The 27,420-nt window shown below is 42.6% G+C and overlaps 1 protein-coding gene across 1 annotated transcript; it reads right to left on the bottom strand.

Annotated features, from left to right (window-relative positions):
• Positions 1 to 1,899: 1,899 nt before the first annotated feature.
• On the bottom strand, positions 1,900 to 22,997 carry THUMPD3 (THUMP domain 3 tRNA guanosine methyltransferase). The gene is given in 11 exon segments (XM_020284293.2): positions 1,900 to 2,692; positions 2,695 to 2,794; positions 2,972 to 3,095; positions 3,701 to 3,811; positions 5,403 to 5,518; positions 7,910 to 7,979; positions 9,037 to 9,167; positions 11,303 to 11,779; positions 19,881 to 19,958; positions 21,178 to 21,463; positions 22,914 to 22,997. Coding segments are annotated over 10 exon segments (1,503 nt in total). The 5' UTR covers positions 21,430 to 21,463; positions 22,914 to 22,997; the 3' UTR covers positions 1,900 to 2,648.
• Positions 22,998 to 27,420: the final 4,423 nt, after the last annotated feature.

The following is a 27,420-nucleotide window of genomic DNA, read 5'->3' as shown; positions in this document are numbered from 1 at the left end:
GAAGAGTAGTAAGTAACACGGAGGGCACAATTCTCTGGATCGGTGAAGCCACTTACCCAGGCAAGAACGTGGCGACTGTCGCTCTGCAGGGCTACATTTGCCTCTGCCTGTGCGGGGGTGGGTCTTGCAGTAGATGAACCACTAGCCTGCCTCTTCACCAGGTGGCAGTCCTTGCAGTGCTGCCCAAGCACACCCTTGGTCTTGAAACCCAGTGTGGGCTGCAGGCAGGATGAGGGCCGGCCCACAGTGGGGGCCATGGCGGGACTGGGGTGTGGGGGACCCGGCCAGGAGCGTGGAGAAGACAGGCCACCACCTGCAAGAGCAGGGGCGCCATGCCGCGGCCTGGCCTGGCAAGAAGGTTCCTGGCCGGCTGCGCACTGGGCGATGATACCTTCCTTTTCCCACGTCTGTCTCACTAATAAATATGAAGCACTTACAGACTTCAACGTACTTTAGGTATTTCACAGACCTTCCAAATTGCCTTCCTTTTTTTCCTTCAACTTACCATTTTGGTCCTTGTGGTAGAGACCTGAGCCTCCTATCTGACGTTGATGGGCCAGGGCCCACAGTTTGGGCAAAATTCCCCAAAAGCCTTGTCACCATTTTAAAAGAAATAAGCTAACCAAATATTCCCTGTTTTGCCACTCTGTTATACTGTCAGTCTCGGGACATACCTATCTTCCCAATTTGAATTGTAAAATCTCTCCCAGTGTTTACATCATTTTTCCCCCTCAAATGTATTGACTTTGATTCCTAATAACACTATAGGGCCCATAACTCAGGGATTTTTATGTTCTGGTTATTATAGACTCTCTTTTCCATCATTCCCTTAAAAACTAAGTTATTTTACGTAAGTTCATTTCCTCAACAAACACTAAGTTTCCATTCTGGCAGGTACTGTGCCACTGACTTTGTAAAACAGTGGTGAAAACACACGGTCTTTGTCCTGTTCTTGCGGATTGCTAGCCAGCCCTTCCTTATTTGAGGTTTAAATGGTTTCTTTTGTCAGAGGGCAAAAGTTGTTTTGTGTTCAGCCTATAAATGCAACTGTGCAATATGATGATGGTAAAAATGCCGGCCTGTTTCCAATTCATTGTTAAGTGTGGGGTAGGAGGTCACAGAAAAACCAGACTAGGACTGTTGGCTGTGCTGCTGATGTGAACTCTGTTCTTCCAACGGAAGGATGTACCACGTCCTTTTATTCGACATGGAGACATCAAAAGCTTAAAAACTTTTGAGTAATACGTACTATTCTATTACATAGCATGATACTGAAAAATCTGAGCTGAATGCAGCCGGATGCTCCGGAACAAACTGAAGACTGTAATGAGTTCCACATAAAGCCCCAACTACTCTTTGTCCCAGGGAAGCACCATTTTTACAAGTATTTAATGTTAAAGTTATTTCATTTTCCACAAAAATCTTAGGACAGGCTACAACTGGAAAAGCAACTAAATGTGAATAATAATCCAGGAGAAAATAAAAAAAAAAACAACCTTACATGACCCTCAAAGTTTCTCATTCAAAGACACATCATCTTGGCCGGCAACAGAGGCTTATGCCAGTAATCCTAGCACTCTGGGAGGCCCAGGTGGGAGGATTGTTTGAGATCAGCCTGAGCAAGAGCAAGGCTCCATCTCTACTAAAAAATAGAAATTCGCTGGACAACTAACACATATATAAAACAAAATTAGCCCGACATGGTGGCACATGCCTGTAGTCCCAGCTACTCGGGAGGCTGAGGCAGGAGGATCGCTTGAGCCCAGGAGTTGGAGGTTGCTGTGAGCTAGGCTGACGCCACGCACTCTACCCCGGGCAACAGAGTGAGACTTTTTCTCTATTCCTTGTAATAAACTAGCCAACAGGTTTATGCTTGGCTTTGAAAAGAAAACACACACGTTTGTGTACTGAAAGGAAAACAAATTTTTAATTTGGCTTGTTGGTCCCATACCATATCTACCACTATATATGCTATTTACAAACAGAAATGTTTTATAAAACTAACAATGAAGTATCTCTGTAATCTCTGATAAATCCTGGTATTCTATTTAAATTGTATATATTAATCTGAATAACGTATATTTTAATTCTTAAGGCAGATGGCAAACTTTCCTATATGTCTTGTGAAACTTCATGTTGTCGTGAGGCAAATCCTGTTCACAAAATGTAAATACACTTCATTTTTTGCGGTTGAGGTAAAGAACCTGAGCAAGTGAATAGCAAAGCTGATCAGCAATGAAATGTGGCCTGAGATGTAATTATGTTTTCTGCCTTTCCTTTAGGCCAGGGTAGCTCTGCACTTGCCACAGCTGAAAACAGGCTATAAAGCCTGAGGATAAAATGTTCTAAACCCAAATGCCAAAGCATTTCAGCAGGCTTTTCACTATGCATCTTTAAAGTGTTTTAAGCAAAATACTAATTACCCACTACCCCTTTGAAACAGCTTCAAGGAAAAGCTTTGCTTTCTCCTAAGACTTTTTCAATTCCATCACACCTTTTGCTAACTAGCATGAAGAGATTTGGACTGGTTTTAAGGAGTAGACTGCACTTTCGTTAATACTATTTTTCTCAAAAAGCAAGTTCTTTGTGCTGGCATTCCTAGTGCTAGGCAGTACGGACACCATCAGGCGTCTTCGTGCTTTGCGTTACTAAGGAGTTCCTCTTTCCCCATGGTGTTCTGAAGGGTGGAAGGCTGAGGCGTGCGTCCCAGAACGTAAACTGCAGCACGAAGGCCCCCGATGTTCACCCACACGGTGTCCACCTTTCGCCACACGTGGCGCATGCCCGACAACGCCTGTGTACGCACAGAAAGCATTACTACAGTTAGGCTCACACAACCTGCTTCTAAACCAGCTAGGAATCTTAACGGCCAGCAACAAAACAAATCCTTTTCCCAACTAATGTATCCAAGTATACTTAAAAAAGCTGCCACAGGTTGAGATTTTGACCTGATGTCAGGAACGAGCAGCACCTTGGTAAAGCACTTGGTGTCCTGAGTCAGCAGCACGGCTCGGCCCGTCCCAGGCGTGCACACGCGGCCCATCTCCCGCAGGCAAGCTGGATAAAGGTTCCAGTTTCTCTTCTTGGAGCCCATCCTGCAAAGGAAGGTCTAATAAGTCAAACATTGTTGCAAAAGACAAACGTAGGACTATATGAAAGGAGAAAACAGTTTCATGCATCCTGAAGCTTTGCCGTTACATGTCAATGAAATAAGCTGCGTGAGTAAACTGCTTAGAGTGCTGAACCAGAAGAAAAATTTGGGGTGGCAACTATGACAGTTATATAACTTGTCCTCTTAATAAATCTAATAAGCAGTCAACGATATAAACCAAACCAGCAATTAGAAATCATTTATCTGAGAAACAGAATCAAAACCAAGTCCTCAATCTTTTTGGGTAAAGTATTACTGTGTGATTCAAGAATGAGCTAGAAAGTGAATTACAGAGAATTTAAACATGAACCTCCTGTGAGGATAAAAATATAGTTCATACATTCCACAGTTCTCGGGGGAAACAGTATGTAAATGCATCATATTGTTATTAAGTGAAAAGCAGCTCTGTTAAATCTGCTAAAAGGAACTACAGATTGTTTTTTCTGACTTAGAAAAGAATCTCAAGGAAAATAATGAGATTTAGAAGATAAGTAGGTACTAGTGTAATGGGTGAAAGCAAAACTCATTTTTAAAAACACTAATTCCTACCTTTTTCCAAATGGCAAATCTGTTACGATAATGTCCACCGAGCCGGTTCTTAGTGGCAGATTGCAGATGTCCCACTGAACAGCGTCTATGGGCAAACCCCAGGACGGCTTGCTGTGGGGGCAAAGGAGAGGTGCTTCAGCTGACTGGGAAGCATGTAATTCTTAAAAAAATTTTGACTATCAGTAAAAATTTTAATACTTATATGAAGAAAATATAAAATCATAAGATACAGCTATTACACTGAAACCTAAAGTCTACAAAAATGACAAATTTAAAAAATGATTAAGAGTGCTTTTCAAAGCGTGTCAGCTGGGTCTGTAGTCCCAGCTACTTGGGAGGGTAAGGCAGGAGGACCACCTTGAACCCAGGAATTTGAAGATGCAGTGAGATAGGATCGCATGACTGCATTCAAGCCTGCGTGACAGAGCAAGACCCTGTCTCTAAAAAGAAAAGGTAAAATGGATAGAAATAGCACAGGCTAAATAGACAAAAAGTAAAGGTGTAGAGAGAGTTTGAACAACAAAATATTCAGAGGCCAGAAAGGAAATAATTTAAAAATATTTATCAAGTTTGGAAAAAAAAAAGTGATCATATACTAGGCCTCAAAACTTCAATAAAAATGAAACAAGCATCAGAATTCATCACAATAAAACAGGTTAATATTAAGAAAATCAAAGCCTTCCAACTACTTATATATGTAAAATCTAAAGTTGATCCAGAGACCAGCAGCATCAGCTTTTCCCAGGAGCTTGCTACAAAATGTAGACTCTTGGGTCCCATTCTGTACCTACTGAATCAGAATCTGTGTTAACAGTATTCCCCGGTGATTCATACATATATTAATACTTGAAAAGTCCTCAACAACTAGATCAGAAATATGATGAAGGCCAGGCGTGGTGGCTCACACCTATAATCCTAGCTCCCTGGGAGGCCGAGACGAGCAGATTGCTCAAGGTCAGGAGTTTGAAACCAGCCTGAGCAAGACCCCATCTCTAAAAATAGAAAAATTAGCCAGGTAGCAGGCACCTGTAGTCCCAGCTACTGGGGAGGCTGAGGCAGACAGTTTTAGCCCGGGAGTTTGAGGCTGCAGCGAGCTACAATGACACCACTGCAACAGAGTGAGACTCTGTCAATCAATTAATCAAATAAAATACAAATTATTTTCAATAAACTTTTAAAATTTAAACAGTCTCACAATATGTTCACCTTGGTTATAATAATGTCACAGTGTGTGGGGTATTAATTCATAAAGTCTATGAAAATTGATTATCTAAGTCTAAAAGATGCTAAGAAATCTTTTAAATTAAAATTTTACCCTTCTTAGCTGGACGAGGTGGCTTACACCTGTAATCCTAGCACTCTGGGAGGCCGAGCAGGATGGATTGCTCGAGGTCAGGAGTTCAAAACCAGCCTGAGCAAGAGAGAGACCCTGTCTCTACTATAAATGGAAAGAAATTAATTGGCCAACTAATATATATAGAAAAAATTAGCAGGGCATGGTGGTGCATGCCTGTAGTCCCAGCTACTCGGGAGGCTGAGGCAGGAGGATTGCTTGAGCCCAGGAGTTTGAGGGCACTCACTCTAGCCGGGGCAACAAAGCGAGACTCTGTCTATATATATATATATATATATATATATATATATATATATATATATATATATAAATAAATAAATAAATAAATAAATAAATATAAAATTTTACCCTTCTTTAATTTGGCTCTTGGTCAATAAAGATGAGATGTTATTTGCTGCTCTGTTTACAGCCAGTGGATTATTATCACCAGCAATATGGAAACAGTCAGACCATTCAGTAGCCCCCTAAAAGATACAAGCATATATATATTAAAACAGAAGTACTTAATCCTCTTACCTGCACAGTAAAATAAAATAAAAAAAATAAATAAATAAAAAAATAAAAAAAAACCAAAAAAAAACCAGATGTACCAAACTGCAAAAATTAATTATTTCAATAAACTGCCAACAAGACAATCCAGTGCTTTTCTCAAGTGGCAAAACACTGCATGCTATCAACTGTGTTCTTCCCCTTGCTGAAAACACCCTCTTGTTCTTTCTCTGCTTGCTCAACTCCCGCCCGCTTTTCGCAGCTCAAATGCCACGTCCTCTGTGACATCAACCCCAGCTCTCCAAATTGTGTCTCTCTTGTCATCCGCCCCTCCCAGAGCACTATGTACACACATACCTCTGCCACTGTACCTGTTCTATTTTTAATTTCTTTCCCTGTGTGCCTCCCAACTGATCTGAGGACTCCTTGAGGACAGGTCTCGTATTTTACATTAAGTCTCTCACCCAGCACACTGAATAAACCCTAAATAAATCCTAAGTAAACATGGCTTGAAAAAACTAACCAAATCAAACTGACTAAGCCTATATACCCTTTTGTGGTTGTAGGAATTTACATAATATTGGAATATTTGAGAATTTCAAAATAAAATGCTATTTCCTTTATATCATGGGCATTTGAATAAATACCAGAGGGTTTTCTAATTTTAAATCGAAAACACGTCAGCAGAACATAAATACAAAGCTGCATCGTGTCAGTTGCGGATGCAGTGACATGTGACCCTAGGTCTGAACAGTGCTGCACGCAGACTGACAGGTGTGTGACGTACAGCAGAGAAAGGCTCTGCCTCTACTTGGGCTGAGTGGCAAACACCTCTTTCTGTGTAAACAGGGACTCACCTGTCTCCATCGACATAGCACTCGGGGTCTTTGCCCAGACACTGAGGTGAGGACATGCTCCTGTCCACATCCCAAGATTCAGACAAAAAGGAAGTTCAAGTGTGCCAGAAATGATGGTGAGCGGGGGTACAGAAGGGACCCACAGGGCTGGATGAAAGCCTTAGTGATTCTGGTCCCCCTTTTTTAAAACCTACTTACATTTTTAGCATCACACTGGGTTTTTTACAGTACTTCCAAGTTTTAAAAAATATTCTAGATGAGATATTTTATGCTTCAGTGAACAAATCTGTATATACTGCCCTATCAATTCCTTTCATAATTTTATTCATTTTTATCATATATTAGATTTTCCTATATTGGCAACTTCATGACTACTCTTAAATGGAAATGGCTCAATCTTTTTATCTTCCTTTTTTTTCCCCCTTTGGCTTTCTTTTTGGCTCCATTCTCTAGCTCTGTTGTGTGTTTCTTGACATGTGGTGACCTTACCTGCTATTTTATACACATAGCATAGTTAATGCTCAGAAACAGCACTGCTTTGTTCCCAGAATCCTTCTTGACCACAGTTGGGTTTTCTCTATGTGGAGCTCGTTGGCCAGAGTAACTTCACTAGCCAAATACAGTAGGAACATAGACTACTATGATTTCCTTCTTGGATTTTAACTCCCCAATCACAGATATCATTTTCTAATTAGATTTTGGATTATTTCTCCTTTTGTGGGTTGCTTTGGACTTGCTCATCTGTCCAATTTCTGCCTACTCGGAATCTGTAATATCTCCCCAGTTTATTCCAATTGGCTTTCAGTATACTATGTGGAAGAACGTACTGTATTTTCACACAAACACAAGCAATTTTACTGGGAGCTCCCTCTTTCAAATTGTTTATAAACATATAGATGAGACTGATTCAGGGAGAATCAGTATCTACTGTTACATATTCTCCGTTTAGGAAATGCCTTCCCATTTCCTGCTTTGCTTTAGGCAGTTTTCAGGAATCCTCTCAGCAGTAAGTTTGAAAACTATTTAAGAGCATTTGGTATATATGCTTGTCAGACTTCCTAAAAAATCTATGTAATGTTCACAGGTTTTCCCTGTTTACAACTATACTCACACCCGCTAGGAACTTAAGTGGATTAAGAAGCATAATCTCACTTTACAGAAATGAAAATCGCCTTCCTTCAGTTTATGCTTATGCCTTCAATTATCCTTCCCCACTCAAGCCTACCAGCTTGTCTTACAAAACGGGGACTCACCAGCAGTTTGTAATTCTCAGCTTCCTCTGTAATTCAGTGAATAGACATCACTATTTAGTCCAATAGCACTTGGCTATTGGAATGAAATAGTTGCAGTCTTTACACAAAATGTTCAACTTTATTATTGTAATTGTTTTAAAACTCTTGGGTCTGATGACCCAACCCTGGTGATTTCGTTATGTCTAATTTACCCATTAGGTTTACAATATTCTGGATATATCATTTGGTTATCTAAAAGCTAGAGAAGTATTATTACCTCTATTGGTATTGCCCCTGTTCCACACATTGGGTCGACTATGATATCGTAAGGCAGAGGATCGCAGAGCCTGGAGGAAAGAGAAGAGCCTCCGTGAAGAGATTTGACCAAAATCTGAGGCTTCCGCAAGGACGATGCCTGAGGCTATACCGAGGGACCTGCGACACCAGCCCATGAGGACACCGGTCTACAGTCATTTAAAAAATCAATCTGTAATTAATATGTTAACTCCACATCCTACCGTTCAGAAAAAAAATTATATATAACTGAAAGTCTCCTTTGACTGTCATCTGAAATTCCATTTCCTTCCCAGACGAAATTTAGCTTCTTAGACCTCTTAAAACACACACACAAGGCCGGGCGCTGTGGCTCACGCCTGTAATCCTAGCTCTTGGGAGGCCGAGGCGGGCGGATTGCTCGAGGTCAGGAGTTCAAAACCAGCCTGAGCAAGAGCGAGACCCCGTCTCTACTATAAATAGAAATTAATTGGCCAACTGATATATATATAAAAAATTAGCCGGGCATGGTGGCACATGCCTGTAGTCCCAGCTACTTGGGAGGCTGAGGCAGAAGGATCACTCGAGCCCAGGAGTTTGAGGTTGCTGTGAGATAGGCTGATGCCACGGCACTCACTCTAGCCTGGGCAACAAAGCGAGACTCTGTCTCAAAAAAAAAAAAAAAAAAAAAAAAACTCTTTTTTTTTTTTTTTTTTTGGGCAGATCTCAAGCTTGGAAAAAAAAAACTCTTTTATGTTCATTTACACTTAAACACATAAGAATCTCTGTTTTTATCTGCTTCACTGCACAGAAATGAAACACAGCAAAATTCACTCTACTTCCCCAATACAGTGTGTCCTTTCTCACGCAAACCCCCCAACCCCATTCAAAAAGCAGATGAACTACCATTTTCATTTTAAAAATCAAGAAAATTGAAATACTGATTGATATTTTCAGCATCACAAGGAGTCAATGTTGGATATAAGAGAAAGAAATACACCATTAGCTTTTAATCCTCTTCTTTATCCACTCAATTCCATACCTGTCCCCCACACACATACAGTCAGCACTGTGAGGGGAAATTCAAACCTAGGTGTCACTTTAATCTGAATGGCAAACCCATTCTCTCACCTGAGCATCCCATAGGCAAGAGTTGATCTAAGAGTTGTGGGTCCAAAATGTGTGATGTTTCTTCGGTGGAGACTCTCTTCAGTCAACGCAATGCCCACGATGACTTCATTATCGTGGATATTCAAAAGAACCTATAGTAAAGTTGAGTAAGACAAAACAGTTTCAGGATTATTCAAACCACACTTATTATTAAGACTTTTTGAGGCTTTACCAATTAAAAAAAATTTCTTTTATTGAAATGTACTTTGCATATTGTGAAGTACACAAATCTTAAGTGTACAGTTATTAAGTTTTTACCTATATATACTCTAGCTGCCACCCAGGTAAACATACAGAATATTTCCAATACTCGAGAAGGCCACCCCCCCAGTAAATACCCACTCAAGGTAATCAATAATTAATCTGACTACTAATACCATAAGTTGTTATTTTCTGAACTTCATATAAATTATGTAGTATATACTATATTTTATTCTTTAAACTTATTTTCTATTCATTCACTATATTTACCACCACATTTCACCCCAGTTTTTTATAATACAAACATATTGTGAGGGCTGATAAGTTGTTTAATACATGTTTAAATTTCTAACTTTTTCAGAAAAAATTTCAAATATACACAAGTGTTACAAGAATACTGGCACAGTGAAATCCCAAATATACTCTTTACCTAGATTAACCAACTGTTAACACGGTGGCCACATTTGCTTTTTCATCTGTTAATCTTACTATTTTTTTAAACCTGAGTCAATAATATCTGTGAAATAGGGGCACTTTTGTCTTAATTACAGTTTTCCTAACACAGTTAAACTATTCAAATGAAAAACAAAGTATCTGAGGTTGCTGTGAGCTAGGCTGATGCCACGGCACTCACTCTAGCCTAGGCAACAAAGTGAGACTCTGTCTCAAAAAAAAAAAAAAAAAAAAAAATCAAAGTAAAGGCCGGGCAGTGGCTCACGCCTGTAATCCTAGCACTCTGGGAGGCCGAGGTGGGAGGATCGCTCAATGCAGGAGTTAGAAACCAGCCTGAGCAAGAGTGAGATCCCATCTCTACTAAAAATAGAAGGAAATTAGCTGGACAACTAAAAATATATAGAAAAAATTAGCCAGGCATGGTGGCACATGCCTGTAGTCCCAGCTCCTCAGGAGGCTGAGGCAGGAAGATTGCCTGAGCCCAGAAGTTTGAGGTTGCTGTGAGCGAGGCTGACGCCACGAACTCACTCTAGCCTAGCCAACAAAGTAAAACTCTGTCTCAAAAAAACAAAAAAAAAACCCAATCAAAGTAAAAATAAAATGTTCCACAATCCTTCACCTAAAAGTTCCCCATCATGATCTTAACAATAGCTTCTAAGTTGGCAATTAAATCCAGGTAACATAGTTCCAGAAACTGTCCTTTGAGCCACCTTCTTAACTTTTGGACACCATTATTCTAGTTAGCCTATTCATTCCCATGGCAGCTATATGAGAAAAAAAAGAACAGGAAATTGTTCTCCTGACATGGAAAAAAAAAAAATTAGAGAGCCTAGTGACTTCCCCCAGATTCAAGTGTCCCAAAAGCAACAGAAACTCACTTCTTGGTAAAAACGTCAGGGCCAGGGGCCTTTTAAGCTGTCAGAAATTTAGACTCTAGTTCCTACCGATCACACGTCCATCACCTGGGTAGCAGAAGATTAAGACCAAGGAGAGTAATCATGCTAAGACCAGGTACTTGGATTTGGAAATCGAGCAGAATTTAAGAAATAGGAGAGCTAGATCTAGGAGGAGCATCAGCACTGATGTCCTCATTTGAAAAGGACAAGGTTTGCCTTAAAAATGTACTTCACTTTTTTTTTTTGGAGCAGCAAAGCTCTGCAACCAAGACACACCTAAACAAAATAATTGTTTTAATTCTGGTTGATGTCCACATACTGTAGTAAAAAATTACTAGATTAGAAATGAGAAAACAATCTTGATAGCGCCCATCTATTGAGCACTTAGTACATGCCAGGTAAATGTGTTTCCTCATTTAACCTCAGGGCAAACTTGAAGATATATACCATTATTGGCTCCATTTGAAACAGAGGCTTAGAGAGACTATCTTGCCTCAAGTTACAGTCTTGGAGTCCAAATTTGCTTCTAGATCTCTGTCTCTATGGCCATGCTCTTCTCAACCACACCCTACTAGCGCTATTGCCTCAGTTTAATTGTCCGTAAGATTGGGTAGTCTGGAAATTCTACACATCTACGGACAGCCTTCTTGAATCACCACAGGCAGGGTAGCACGTACCTCCACATCGAAGTTGGTCATGTCAGCCTTCCACTTAAAATAATCTTGAACGGCACCTCCAAAATCCCTTGCTGCCTCGTTGGAGGTAAAGCAGTGTTTGTCCCCTGCCCTGTTGCATGTGACTCTGAACTTCAGCACTTGAGGTTCAGTTTCTTGTCTTGTGCTTTCGTCAGTCTCATCTTTACAAGATGCCAAATCATCACCCACTAACGTTGATATCTCCTCTTTGATGGCTGGATTTTCATAGTAATCTAAGATATGTGAATCTAAAGCACTGTCGTGGAACTCTTTAATACCTGTCTCATCTATTTTGTTGTTGTCTTTCCCATTATTAATCTTCCCTTTACTTGAATTCTGATTTATCTTTTTGCGCTTTGTTTTTTTTTTCTTAAAACTGGTGTTAATTTTCCATACTTTTAAAGGGTCTGACCATGGAAGTTTTCCAGCCAATTCTTCAAAATCCTTTAGAATGTCTTCCTATAGAGGACAGAGAATGAAATCCATTCACTTCTCATGACTTTAATTGAACAAATAAACCCCTACTTTGATGACAGACAGGCATTATCCATGAGGGATTGGTTCCAGGACCCCCGAAGACACCAAAACCCAAGGATGCTAGAGCCCTTATATAAAATGGTGTCGTATTTGCACATAACCTACACAAATCCTCCAGTACACTTTCAATCATCTCTAGGTTACTTAAAATACCTAATAAAATGTGAATTCTATGGAAATAGTTGTTCTACTGTATTGTTTAGGGAATAACGACAAGGAAAAAAGTCTGTACATGTTGAGTACAGATGCAACCATCGCAAGCCTAACTATATTTTCAATCCCTGGTTGGCTGAATCCACAGATGTGGAGGTTCAGCTGTACTTTGATCATTATGGTGGGAGGGTGACAGAAGTGCAGGACAAAAGAGAAAATAAAATAATGCCTGCAATTAAGGAAACTCAAATCTCATAAATTAAGATATATATGTGTTAAGTCTCTAAAGAATAATACAAAACAGCATGGGAGATCAGAAGTAGGGCTTCAAGATTAAAATTTAAGCAGTAAGAAACTATATTAAACTTAAATTTATACAGTAAGACACTACCTCCAGGGGAAGGAAGCGGCAGATGAAAGACGTTATGGAGGGCAACTTATCTCTTCCTGACTGACTTCCTTTTGGATCTTCTGAATTGTGTACTGTGTGTCCCTATTAACTATTTTAAAAACCAAAAATTTTAAAACCAAGAAAACCTTAAGAAGTTAAAAAAAATGTCTATCCAATTTCTAAATTGTAGTAAGAGTCATCTTTTTAAAAAAGAAAGTAAATCCAGCAACGCCCCTGCCTTGCATAAAGTCCTCCAGCAGCTTCCGGCAGCACGTCAAGAACCTAAATTCCTCACGGAGCCGAGTACAACCCGACTCCTGCCTGCTTCCCTCACATTGTTTCAGGCCCATCCTTTCCCTCTACTTAGCAGACACTTGCTTCACTCAGTCTCTCTGCTCTGCCAGCCCCTTTCTTACTACTTAATAGCAGTTTATTTCTTTTCTTTTTTTTCTTGTGATATTCAAACTACTTAATACCAGTTTAAAAGACACATCTCCGAGAAGCATGCTCTACTTAAAAGGACTCCTCCCAAGTCACACTCTTCCTGTCTTATTTTCTTTGCAGTGCTTAGTGTTATCCGAGATTACTAGGTTTATCATGTGTTGTTCAACACCAAAGCTCCTCCAAGAACGTACGTGCATGCTGGAAAGGACCTTACCTGCCTGGCCCCTGCTATAAGCCACACACCTAGAGGAGTACCATATAAACAGCATATAAAAGGGTCCATAGGCCGGGCGTGGTGGCTCACGCCTGTCATCCTAGCACTCTGGGAGGCAGAGGCGGGCGGATTGCTCCAGGTCAGGAGTTCGAAACCAGCCTGAGCAAGAGCAAGACCCCGTCTCTACTATAAATAGAAATTAATTGGCCAACTAATATAGAGAGAAAAAATGAGCCGGGCATGGTGGCGCATGCCTGTAGTCCCAACTACTCGGGAGGCTGAGGCAGGAGGATCACTAGAGCCCAGGAGTTGGAGGTTGCTGTGAGCGAGGCTGACGCCATGGCACTCACTCTAGCCTGGGCAACAAAGCGAGACTCTGTCTCAAAAAAAAAAAGGGTCCATAAACAACTGCTGGAAAATACGTGATGAAATGTTAAGATAGAAGGTACAGAGCTGCATCGTTCAGGACAGAGGCTACTAGCAACATGTAGCTATTGTTATAAAATGTAAATGATCTAAAATTAAATAAAAATCAAACATTCCGCTCCTCAGTCACTTTCACCACACTTTACCCACTAACAGCCAGTGGCCACCACAGTGGATGCACAGACACAGAACATTCCCGTCGCAAAGTTCTGCTGTACAGTGCTGGTATGGACAGTGTATATTCCTGAGGATCACAGTAGAAAGAAATCAGTAGCGAATGATGGAATTGAGACTTGAAAATACAAGTGAATGAAGGGGTCTTGCTGCTACCTGAAACCTGACAAAGTAGCTTCAGGATTAGCAAATTCAATTCCATTCACAGAGGCCCTCTGCTATAAAGAGCTTCTAGAGGACTAGAAAGTTTAAGATGGTGCAATGATACCAGCACAACCCCTTTTCTTCAGAAACTATTGTAAAAGAAAAACAACAGAAACACGTTCTACTAAAGTTTTTTTGTTTTTGTTTTTTTTTTGAGACAAAGTGTCGCTTTGTTGCCCAGGCTAGAGTGAGTGCCGTGGAGTCAGCCTAGCTCACAGCAACCTCAAACTCCTGGGCTCAAGCAATCCTGCTGCCTCAGCCTCCCGAGTAGCTGGGACTACAGGCATGCGCCGCCATGCCCGGCTAATTTTTTCTATATATATTAGTTGGCCAATTAATTTCTTTCTATTTATAGTAGAGACGGGGTCTCGCTCTTGCTCAGGCTGGTTTTGAACTCCTGACCTCGAGCTATCCGCCCGCCTCGGCCTCCCAGAGTGCTAGGATGACAGGCGTGAGCCACCGCGCCTGGCCCTCTACTAAAGTTTTCAAAAGAAAGAAATACCAACTCTTTGTTGAACTAACATGGTTTCTATAACCTTAAACCCTAAGAATTCCCAAGGGCAATGAAGGTCAAACAGAGGTGCAGGAAGACGTGGATGAAGGAATGACCAGGCCTCAGACCAAGGGGAAAGCAGTTTGCAGAGCAGGGAGCACATACACTATGGAATGGCAGGGAAGAAGTGTGTGGGCCGAAGGAGGGGACTTCCCTGGGCCTCCTCTGTACCAAGCAGCAGCAGAGGAGAGACATGGAAGCTGCACAAGGGCTCTCACAGACACGCGGTGTTTGCTGGAAGCTGTCGATAAGGCAGAGTCTCAGGGAGACACTCCTGTGCACGGTGTATAACCCTGAAGCTGCTGATCCCTTAGGCCAGGGAGAAGGAAAGGTTAAAAGAACTCATTCAATGTTACGGAAATTATACCTCAATAAAACTATAAGAAAAAAAGGAGAACAATAATTCTACCCACAACCCTTGGTCAGACCAGGGAGATTTCCTGCTGGCATGGAACACATTCTGTGCTTCTCCCACTACAAATACCTCATAAATGGCAGGTCCAAGAGGAATCCACTCATTCAAAGATGAGCAATTATCAAAAGTTATCAGCAAGGACTTTTATGAAAGTAATAAAAGCAAAAAACAGGAAGCAGAAATAGAAAAACAAACAGCAGACAAAAAACCTAACACAGAGCACTTAAAAACTGCGATCAAACAAGACAACAACAAAAAATGTAATGAGGAAATACCTTTGTACAGTAAGAGCTCAAAGCAATGATATAAAAGCAGAAAAAAGATGACATGAGCCAGGAGCTAGCTAGGGCTTATAGAGTCAAAGAAAAAGTGGAATAAAAAAATAAAATGGGGCCCGGTGTGGTGTCTCACGCCTATAATCCTAGCACTCTGGGAGGCTGAGGCCAGCCTGCGCAAGAGCGAGACCCAACCTCTACCAAAAACAGAAAAAATGAGCCAGGCATGGTGCCGCATACCTGTAGTTCCAGCTACTTGGGAGGCTGAGGCAGGAGGATCGCTTGAGCCCAGGAGTTTGAGGTTACAGTGAGCGAGGCTGATGCCACAGGCAACAGAGTGAGACTCTGCCTCCCCCCCCCCCAAAAAAAAACAAAAAAACCTGAACTGGAATCGCTGGTGGCAGGGAAGGAATGACAGGTGCTGGATGGGCTATCTTGGCAAGATGGCTGTTGGGCCCCAGGGGCAGGTTTGGAGCTGCTGGCACTGGCTAGGGCTCCCAGGTGCCAGGGGCCTCCCTGCCCCACAGCAGGAAGGAATACCAGCCCAACGATATCAAATGCAAGCGCAAGCAGGCTGGATCTGGTGCCTGGCGCCTGAGCACGCCAACCGGCACCCAGGCCGCCACATGCTGTAAGGCCACAAGTTCCTCAGCCATTGAGGAGCATGAGGCCGCCAACCAGACACCCCCCCAGTTAAAGCATTTCCCTTGCCTCAGACCTCGCCTGGAGCTATTTTTGCATGGAGCTGGGAGAGCAGGAATCATTCAGACATGAGTGCCTTCTAAATTGTGGGGTTGACCCAGGGGAAAAAGTTTGGGTGGAAGTCAGACTTTGCCAAGTTCCTTTTGCTTTTACGTTTGTTTTTTTGAGACAGAATTAAACTTTGTTGCCCAGGCTAGAGCGAGTGCCGTGGCGTCAGCCTAGCTCACAGCAACCTCAAACTTCTGGGCTCAAGCGATCCTCCTGCCCCAGCCTCCCGAGTAGCTGGGACTACAGGCATGCGCCACCATGCCAGGCTAATTTTTGTATATATTTTTAGTTGGCCAATTAATTTCTTTCCATTTATAGTAGAGACAGGGTCTCGATCTTGCTCAGGCTGGTTTCAAACTCGTGACCTGGAGCAATCCGCCCACCTCGGCCTCCCAGAGTGTTAGGATTACAGGCGTGAGCCACCGTGCCCGGCCTAGCACCTAGAATATTCTTAAGGAAGGAAAACATTAACTCCAAATAGTTTTATATCCAAATTATTAATCAAATATAAAGGTAAAAGGCAAACATTTCTGAACTCATGCCATGCCATTCAAGATAAAAAGAAAAACTATGACAAAAGGATAGGTAACGTGCCTATCATCTATTTAACTACAGGACTAAAATGAAAACAAATGTAGGCACAACAACTACAAAACAGAAGGTAAATGTTACAAACTGGTGGGTAAATGGAAAGGTAAAGAATGAGAAGATGGGAAGTAATTCAAACATGCTGATATCCTCAACTCTTATGCCCAGAAGTCAAGTTAAAGATGCTAAATAGACTCTAAGTATATTTAAAAGCATAAGGGTCAAAACTAAGAAAACTAATAAAATTAGAATGCAGAGGGAAGAAGTGGGAAATACATCAATTTCATCACTGCTCTCAGCAGAGATTCAAAACATATTGTGTAGGCCAGGCATGGCAGCTCGCGCCTGCAGTCCCAGCACTTTTGGGGGCTGAGGCAAGAGGATCACTTGAGGCCTGGTTGAGAACAGCTGAGCAACACAGAGAGACCCAGTCTCTACAAAAAATTTTAAAAACTCAGGCAAGTGTGATGTGTGCTTATAGTCTTAGATACTCGGGAGATAAGGCAGGAGCATCCCTTGAGCCCAGGAATTCGAGGTTAGAGGGAGCTATAATTAGGCCACTGCACTCCAGCCTGGGCAACAGAGTGAGACTCTCTCTCTGGGAAAAAAATAAAGAGTCAAAGAAAAAAAGTACTATGTAATAAGCCCAGAGACTCAGGAGGCTGAGACAGGAGGATTACTTGAGACCAGGAATTCAAGACCAGCCGGGGCAATATAGTAACACCCTATACCTACAAAAAAAAAACCTTTTAAACATAGTCCCTGTTACTTTGAAGACTGAGGCAGGAGGATTGCTTGAGCTCAGGACATCAAGACTACAGTGAGCTAGGATTATGCCATAGCGCTCCAGCCTGAAGACACAGTGAGACTTCGTCTCGTTAGCTAATTAGCTTGGTGACTCATGCCTATGACTCTAGCACTCTAGGAGGCCAAGACTTGAGGTCAGGAGTTAGAGACCAGCCTGAACAAGAGCAAAACCCTGCCTCCACTAAAAATACAAAAAATTAGCTGGGCATGGTGGGGCACGCCTGTAGTCCCAGCTACCCAGGAGGCTGAAGCCAGAGAATCACTTGAGCCCAGAGTTTGAGGTTGTAGTGAGCTATGATGATGCCACTGCACTCTACCGAGGATGACAGAGTGAGACTCTGTCTGCAAAACAAAAAACAAACAAAAAACCCCCAAAAGTTAACATTTATTCCTGTACAGAACTGTTCATTAAAATTTCAAGGCCAGCATGGTGGCTCACGGCTATAATCCTAGCACTCTGGGAGGCCGAGGTGGGCAGATCGTTTGAGCTCAGGAGTTTAAGGCCAGCCTAAGAGCGAGACCCCATCTATACTAAAAAATAGAAAAAATTAGCCGGGAATGGCACATACCTGTAGTCCCAACTACTTGGGAGGCTGAGGTAGGAGGATCGCCTGAACCCAGGAGTTGGAGGTTGCTGTGAGCTAGGCTGATGCCACGGCACTCTAACCCAGGCAACAGAGTGAGACTGTTCAAAAAAAATTTTTTTTCAAAATACTGAGCCAGGTGTGAGAGCTCACAACTATAATCCCAGCACATTGGGAGGCCAAAGCAGAAAGGATAGCTTGAGGCCAGGAGTTCAAGATCAGCCTGGGCAACAGAGTAGAACTGTGTCTCTACAAAGTATTGTAAAAATTACCCAAGCATGGTGATGCACGCCTGTAGTCCAAGTTACCTGGGAGGTTGAGGCAGGAGGATAACTTGAGCCCAGGAGTTCCAGGCTGCAGCGAGCTATAATCATGCCAATGAACTGCAGTCTGGGCAACAGAGGGATACAATGTCTCCAAAAAAGAAAAAATATTTCAAATACTTAGCAGCAAAACTTTTCAACAGACTGCCTTTCAATACTATAGTTTCATCCATATGATTTAGCTGTCAATGATTATCAGAAGTCTGAACAGTTATGATAGTGTCGAAATTACATTTTTAGTTAATTAAATTTATAATCCTTTTTAGTATGAATTCTTTTAGGTCTGGTCTGACATAAATAACGGTCAGCCTTATTTTTTCTAGGCTGTTGGTTCAGATCATTTTGATTTTTCTTTTTTTTTTGGAGACAGGGTCTCACTATCACGCAGGCTGAAGTAAACTATGGCACGATCATAGCTCACTGCAACCTCTAACTCCTGGGTTCAAGCAATTCTCCTGCCTCAGTCTTCCAAGTAGCTGGGACTATAAGTATGAGCCATGCCCACTTAATTTTTTCTATTTATGGTAGAGACGAGGTTATCAATCTTGCTCAGGCTGGTATCGAACTCCTGACCTCAAGCAATCCTTTTGCCTTGGCCTCCCAGAGTGAGCCACCATACCCAGCCATGACTGGCTTTTAAATAATGTTTTGGAAATGAACCTGTTGCCAATAAATAAATTACAGAATTAGGCAGCATATCATGGTTGTTGTTTTTTTAAAAATAATATTTCTAAGATAGGTAATAAAATTGATAGAAAAATGTTTTTAAGCAGTTGACTCTGGACCTGACCAAAGAGCAGTGTAGAAAAATCCTAAAGCCTTGTTGCAATCTATTTTAAACCTTCAGTATGGGCAGCAGCTGAATATTTCGGACTCAGATAAACACTTGTTGGAGACAAAGCTGTTTTCCTAACAACTGAAGGAGTATTTCGATATTACTTTGGCCTTATTTCAAAAACCGAAGGTAGGGAAGAAAGCAGGGAAAAAGCAGGATAGTGAGGAGATGTTACTTGTAGATGACACATAAACTGTCAACTTGTTCCTTGGTTCACACCCTAGAAGCAATTCTATTTTGGAACTATATATACATATAAATATCAACAAAGCTAACCTTAGGTTTATATCTTTTGTAAGAAAGTCAAACAATTTGTTTTATTACTTATAAACCTTTCTGTTTTTCAACATTGATTTTTTTAAAAACCTTTGGGATAGGCTGTCAGCAAATCTCTGGATTTTACTGTAAAAGCCCCCCAGTATTCTCTATTAAGAGCAATAGTGGCCGGGCGCAGTGGCTCACGCCTGTCATCCTAGCACTCTGGGAGGCCGAGGCTGGCGGATTGCTCAAGGTCAGGAGTTCGAAACCAGCCTGAGCAAGAGCGAGACCCCATCTCTACTATAAATAGAAAGAAATTAATTGGCCAACTAATATATATAGAAAAAATTAGCTGGGCATGGTGGCACATGCCTGTAGTCTCAGCTACTCGGAAGGCTGAGGTAGTAGGATCGCTTCAGCCCAGGAGTTTGAGGTTGCTGTGAGCGAGGCTGACGCCACGGCACTCACTCTAGCCTGGGCAACACAGTGAGACTCTGTCTCAAAAAAAACAAAAAAACAAAACAAAACAAAAAAAGAGCTATAGTAATGCCAAATGACAGGCAGAATGTGAAAAATAACCTTGTGGAGAAGACTGCTGAAAATCAGCCATAATGATTGGGCTAGCTCACCTTCGTTTTTTTGAACTGATAATCTTGAAATTCCTGAACAACCACAAATAAGTTATCAACTGATCTCAAACAATGAACCTGGGGAGGAAAAGAAAAGTTAGAAACAAATTCTGAGAAAGCTTTTCAACAGCACAAGCTATCAACAATTAAATATTTAAAAAATAGGCATAATAACTTTAAAGCAGCTACTACCTTCTATTTTGTATTTTAAAATTTTCCCATCTCCCTAGTATCCCAACTCCCAACCCATCAGCTTCTGCTCTTCCCCTACAGAAAGGGAAGGACAAATGGAAGGACAGAAACTTCAAGTGTTTTGCAGGCAACACCTGTTTGGGGGAAAAGGGAAAGATGAAGACATTTGAGTGGGGTGTTATCATATTTCCCTCATGGCTCTCTATGAGACAGTGTATGCACTGTTTTAAGAACAGAGGGGTTGAGCTCCAGCTCTGTGGTTACTAGCTGAATGACCCTGGGCAAATTATTTATTCTTCCTAAAGCTAATGATTAATGAAGAAAATAACAGTGTCTATCTTCACAAAGCTGCTGGGGCCATTAACTAAAATACTGCATGGAAAACATCTGCTTACCAATTCATCCCACGAATATTTATGTGGTACCTACTACATGGTAGACACTAAAGCTTGGGTTATGTTGGTGAAAAAAAACAGACAACAATCCCTGCACTCATGTTACTTATGTAGTACGAGAGATATACCTTAGTTTTTATTGCAGTGGGATGACAGTCTGCCGACCTTCAATTCTCACCTTCAGATGATTCCTAATTACTTTTGGGAAGAATTTCTTTGAGAAAAATTAAGAGAAAAATTTCTGATACTTCATCACTGAAGTCTAAACTAGTCTTCAGCTAGATGCTGAAGTAAACAAGTTAAAGATTCTTTCTGGTGAATCCAATCATCAAGAAATACTGAAATCACTTCTAAAAATACAGCAAACCCATTAATAATACAGGTTGAGCATGCTGAATCCGAAAATCTGAAACGTTTTGAGCATCAACACAATGCTCAGTGGAGCATTTTGGATTTTCAGATTCAGGATGCTCAATCCAAAAAAATCTGAAATCCCAAACACTTCTGGTCCCAAGCATCTCTGATAAGGGACACTCAACCTGTAGTCAAAAGTACAAATCAGTACCAAATTGAAAATGGAATAATAATTTAAAATCATCTGATTTGGAGCAGAGCAATGAAAATCAAGAGGGATTCCAAAGGGTCTAAAAACTGGAAAGTAACCACAAAATGAATTTAGAAAACTATTTTAAATATTGCTTCATTCAAACCTGAGCCAGACTTTCCACTGAAATGACAAAATATATCTTGCCACGGTCTCTGCTGATTTTGCATGATGACCCCAATTTCTCTCTCACTTCATCTGCTGCTGTTTGCTCAAAGCCAGTAGGTACAGTGGCTCCAATAGTGACTAGAAGCTCAGACTCACTTCTGAGGTCACTTTCTGTCACTTGTACAGATCTCTGGTTCTCATGAAGGTTCACATCTGCGAGTTGGTTAGTGGCTTCTTCAATGTCAGACATGTTGGCAATGCTCCCGAGATCACTAAAACAGTCCCTTTACAAGCAGTACAGAAAAGGAAAAGACATAAAGTCTAAATATTATCATCTTACATTTCAATTATAATCAAAACATCTCCTTTGGAGGGCAGGAAGAACAAGGCAACATAACGGATATTGCCATAATCAGTCAACACACCTGATTAACCTATGTTGATAAAAACCATCTCATAACCACCAACAGAGGCAGTGGAATACATTCAAATATATTTCTTGATCTATTCCTACTAGCTAGAGGTTAAGAACATGGAGCTTTGGAGTTTCAGATAAATATGGGTTTGAATTCTCACCACCACCACCCAGGTTGAATGACACTAAAGCCAGTTAATTCTCACAACCCTGAAAATAAAGTAGAGCTGTTGGGAGACTTAAGAGTGACACACTTTCAGGCCAATGATTACAACTCTTTAATAGGATGTCTACCTTCCCTCCTCTTGTCAAGTGGAGAGCATTTCGTGTAAGGGAGATCTAGGACAGATCTGAAATACCATGTTTCCCCGAAAATAAGACCTACCCATAAGATAAGCCCTAGCAGGATTTCTAAGCATGTGCGCAATAGAAGCCCTATCCAGAAAATAAGCCCTAGTGACGGCGTGGCTACACAGAGCATCTGCACAACCCATGCATGTCATCTCGGAGCGGTCTTCTAGACGAGCAGCCCTTCTCATCTGCCCCATGAGAGCTCTAGTGCTCGACAGGAGAGATCGGGGCCAATGGTTCTAAAGGAAATAGAGTCGCAAGACATTCAGGATGGGATTCAGGGTTTGAAGAATGATGATGATGTTCCAGAAGATGACTTCACTCTATTTGAATCAATGTAGACGGTTGTACTGTACTTAAAAAAAATAAATAACACATCCCCTGAAAATAAGCCCTAGGGTGTCTTCTTGAGGAAAAATAAATATAAGAGCCTGTCTTGTTTTCTGGGAAACATGGTAGTAAACCACGTTTCCTGTCTCCGAGCCTTGGTGTGTGTTTGGGGCGGGGGTGGGAGGGGCGGTGTCGGGGAGGAGAGGGATCCATAGATCTCACTAGATTTTCAAAGCTGTTTGTGACTTTAAAACGACTTAAGTGAGTTCAGAGTACACCCTGTCCTAGTGCTGTCCCAGGGACAGACGACAGGATTTGACGCTAGGTCAGTTCCCGCCCTTAAGGAGCTCAGAGTCACTGTAAATACCATCTCCACCTTCTAAACAAAGACAGGTGAAGTCAGCGAGACGACACGACCTTCCCAAGGTCAAAGGGCCAACCTCAGTGGCGCAGAACGGAATGGAACTCACGCCTCCCGGTTCCCACCCACCGGGCCCGCGGGCACAGGCATCAAGGGGAGCGGGTGAAGGGCAGGGAGAGGATTCCCCGCGGCCGCGAGACAAAAGCCGTCCCTCCGTTCTGAAGCCGAGTCGCCGGAGGAGCCACAACCCGGCCATTCCCGCCCGCCACTCCGTTACCGGCCGCCGGCGCAGATGCTTCCCCGCCGGCCTCGCGCGCGAACTGGTCACGTAATCACGCCGCCGCCGGAAGCTGCCCTCACCACCACCCGGAAACGGAAGTTAGGCCGCAGGTCACGGTGACTCCCCTTTAGGGGCGGGTGTCCGGACACAGTCGTGAGGAAAGGCGCATGCGCGGGAAGTTTTGTGCTTCGGGGAGTTCTATGGGCGCGGGAGTTCCGTAGGGCAGGGAGTTCTAGGCGGTCGGGAGTTCCGTGGGGCCCCGAGTTCTGGGCGGTCGGGAGTTCTGGGCGGCCGAAAGTCCCGTGGGCCGGGAGTTCTGTGGGACGGGAAGTTCTGTGCGGCCCGGAGTTCCGTGGGACCGCAAGTTCTGTGCGGCCTGGAGCGGCGGGTGCTTTTGGAAGCTGACCGTGGACCTCCGCGCGGTCGGTGCTGACACCGAGGGTTTGGCTGTGCCAAGCGCTGGGTACGCGCTTCACTGGCGTCCTCTCGTTTGGAACAAATCTCATTTTAACATCGGAGAGCCTGAGTCGCAAAGAAGTTAAGTATCTTTCCCGAAATGTCAAGCGACTAGTTCCTAGTTTCTGTGTTGAGTTTAATATTTTTGCAATGCTACTTGCACACACCCGTGCCTGCAGGCAATTGCTTAAAATCATTTTGCCCCTGACTGGCCCACTTACCCTTTACCCTCACCATCCTGGGATTTGTGGTGTTTAACCAATAAATAGTTTGTATTATTTTAATGTAAATTCTTGGTAAACAACTCTGGAGCTGCCTTTTTTTTTCCATTGGAAATCCACTAGTGATTGAGAGGCCAGACCGGACTGAAAAAATAAGTAAATAAAAGATAAAAATCCATTTGTAACTGCTGCAAATTGGAGTGTATATTCAGGGCATCTTAAATCTATGCTCTGGGTTGCAATACTCAAGTTTTGCCCAAATAAATACTTGTATTAATTTTGCCTCAGTTTCTTCCTTTTAGGCCAACAAAAGAAGAAACTTTTACAACTCAACTAAAACGGCGGTATAAAATGGGCAGAGGACTTGCATATGTTACCAAAAGTACAGTATTTGTCCCTGAGGTGAATCAGAACAAAGAACAAAAACAAGTGGTTTGTGGAAAAGGAAAGAGAAATTTATTAATTTGCTAGCAAATGAGGAGGGCAGTGGACTCAAAGACTGCCATCCTGACTTCAAGCAGAAAAACAGGGTTTTCAAAAGGGGGATTTTCTGCAGTTGGGCTCTGATCTGTAAGACCTGCGTCATGTCACGTGTCCTGGCTTCTGGCTTTTGTTATTTAACAATAATTGGTGGATTTGGTAGCACTTATCTCTGGGATCTCATCACCCTTGTGACCTTTGTCAGGAAACTTCTGTTGAGCCATCTCCTGTGGTTTAAGATGCCAGGATACAAACAGCAAAGAACATTTTTCTGCCCTTTTTATTACTGGCCCCGGGCAGATACAGGTGTTTTTTTTTGTTTTTTTGTTTTTTTTTTGAGACAGAGTCTCGCTTTGTTGCCCAGGCTAGAGTGAGTGCCGTGGCGTCAGCCTAGCTCACAGCAACCTCAAACTCCTGGGCTCAAGCCATCCTCCTGCCTGAGCCTCCCGAGTAGCTGGGACTACAGGCATGTGCCACCATGCCCGGCTAATTTTTTCTATATATATTAGTTGGCCAATTAATTTCTTTCTATTTATAGTAGAGACGGGGTCTCGCTCTTGCTCAGGCTGGTTTCGAACTCCTGACCTCGAGCAATCCGCCCGCCTCGGCCTCTCAGAGTGCTAGGATTACAGGCGTGAGCCACCACTCCCGGCCCAGATACAGGTTTTAATTCCCAAAAAGAGTGGGAGGGTTTTTTTTTTTTTTATTTTATTTTTTATTTTTTTTTACGTGACACATCAAAGGAAAGAGTGGGAGGGTTTAAAGAAACACTTCATAAAACATTTTGTTCCCCTTTTTCAGACCTTTACCTCTGTTACAAATAGAGATTTCTCCAAAGATACACAAATAGCCAATAAGGGAAACAGAGCAGGGACCTCTCTTAGGGACCTGTGGAGGTGGAGTGGGGGCCAAGCATGGAAGTAAAGGAAAAATCTTGAGTCCGTTGAAGGCATATTGGAGGTACCTAGCTAACCTTGAAAAGTAAATTAGCAACCTGTTAAGCAAGGAGATAATAATAAGTAGTCCACCAAGCAAGCCAGAGCCAGGAGTTGTTTTAGTTCCCTATGAAAACTAAAAGATTCTAGCCTTTTTTTTTTTTTTTTTGAGGCAGAGTCTTGTTATGTCACCCTTAGAGTGCCATGTTGTCAGCCTAGCTCACAGCAACCTCAAACTCCTGAGCTCAAGTGATCCTCCTGCCTCAGCTTCCTGAATAGCTGGGACTATAGGGGCACACCACCACACCCAGTTTATTTTTCTGTTTTTAGTAGAGACAGGGTTGGGGGGAAGAGGTCTTGCTCTTGCTCAGGCTGGTTTCCAACTCCTGACTTTGAACAATCGGCCCGCCTTGGCCTCCCAGGTGCTAGGATTACAGGCGTGAGCCACCACACCCAGCCAAGGCTGTATTTCTTTAACCAATTACAAATCAAAGAATCATTGAACCCACCTGTAACCTGTAAGCCTCCACTTTGCCATGTCCTCCCTTTTGGGGCCCAACCATGTACCCCTTCCATGAATTGATTTATAATTTATCTGCAATTCTTGTCTCCCAAAAATGTATAAAACCAAACTGTAACCCAGCTACCCTCAGGCACCTTTTTTTAGGATCTCTTGAGTCTCTGTTTTCTGGGCCTCTCATATTCAGCTCAGAATAAACCTCCTTAATTATTTCACAGAGCTTGAGGTTTTATTTTTTTCTGTGAACAGACCTGATGCTATCTCCAGGTAGGTCGTGTTAGAATTGACTCGATGACACCCAGTAAGTGTCGGCTGCAGAACTGATTGCTCACTTGGTGGTGTCAACGGAAAGAAGCCAAACTCGGTAAAATAATTTTAAAGAGATTTATTCTGAGCCAAATTTGAGGACCATGACCTGGAGCCACAGCCAAGAGGCTTTGGGCAAATGGTCTCGCTGTGGCTGGGTTATAGTTTGGTTTTTATGCATTTCAGAGAGACAGGGGTTACAGGTAAAGCCATCAATCAATATGTGGTAGGCATACCTTGATTTGGCCCAAAAAGGTGGAACATCTCGAAGGGGGGTGGCTTACAGGTTATAGGTGAGTTTAAAGATTCTTTGGCTTGTAATTGGTTAAAGACACGAAGCTTTGTCTAAAGGCTTGGAATGTTTTAACACAAGGAGCTGTTATCAGAGATAAGATATTGGACAGAGATTTGTTGTGTAAAATGAGGACCTGAAGGTTTGTTTTGCATACCCGGAGGCCTATTAATGGGTTACAAAGAAAGTTCCCAAGAAGGGAGGGGGGCATGATGAGGCATATCTGACCCCCCTCCTCCTGGCAGACAATTTAATTTTAAGATATTCCTTTGGCCAGGAGGGGGTCCATTCAGTCAGCCGGTGGGGGTTGAGCCTTAAAATCGTACTTTAGTTCACAGTGGCACGAGAACACCCCACATTTAGTCACAGAAGTATTCTGTGTTGATTGTTGTGGTGTGAGAGCAGAGGGAAAACATGGTTTGAGTTTTCCCTAAACATTTGGTGTTAGAGGGAATGGTTTTTTCTGGCAGGGATCTAGCTCATGGAAACATGCGGTTTGGGAAGAGAAAGGATAAAAGGGTGGGGGCTGAGGAACCTTTGATTCCTGAGTGTCCATGGTCTCCGTGGCAGGGAGCTGACGCAGCGCTTTGTTCAGTTACTAAAGATAAAAGTGACCAATGGAGGCCGGGCTCGGTGGCTCACGCCTGTCATCCCAGCACTCTGGGAGGCCAAGGCAGGAGGATCACTCAAGCTCAGGAGTTCGAAACCAGCCTGAGCCCAAGAGTGAGACCCACATCTCTACTAAAAATAGAAAGAAATTAATTGGCCAACTGAAAATATATAGAAAAAATGAGCCGGGCATGGTGGCGCATGCCTGTAGTCCCAGCTACTCAGGAAGCTGAGGCAGGAGGATCGCTTGAGCCCAGGAGTTGGAGGTTGCTGTGAGCTAGGTTGACGCCACAGCACTCACTCTAGCCTGGGCAACAGAGTGAGACTGTCTCAATAAAAAAAAAGTGACCAATATGTGAACTAAAATGCTCACCACCCCCATACACCAGCTGACTGAATGGACCCCCCTCCTGGCCAAAGGAATATCCTAAAGCAAAATTGCCTGCCAGGAGGAGGGAGGTCAGACGTGCCTCATCATGCCTCCCTCCCTACTTGGAGACTTCTTTTGTAACCATTAACAGGCCTAAGGGTATGCAAGACACACCTGCAGGTCCTCAATTTATGCAACAAATGGTGGCTTATCTCTGGTAGACAGTTTAGCTTCATGTCTTTAGCCAATTACAATCCGAAGAATCTTTAAAGCCACCTATCACCTGTAAGCGCCCCCCCCCTCGAGATGGCCCAC

The sequence above is a fragment of the Microcebus murinus genome, chromosome 28 (genome assembly GCF_040939455.1).
Source record: "Microcebus murinus isolate Inina chromosome 28, M.murinus_Inina_mat1.0, whole genome shotgun sequence".
In the NCBI taxonomy this organism is placed as follows: domain Eukaryota; kingdom Metazoa; phylum Chordata; class Mammalia; order Primates; family Cheirogaleidae; genus Microcebus; species Microcebus murinus.
The sequence above is the reverse complement of the archived record's forward strand: the minus strand, read 5'-3'. Positions and strand labels throughout refer to the sequence as shown.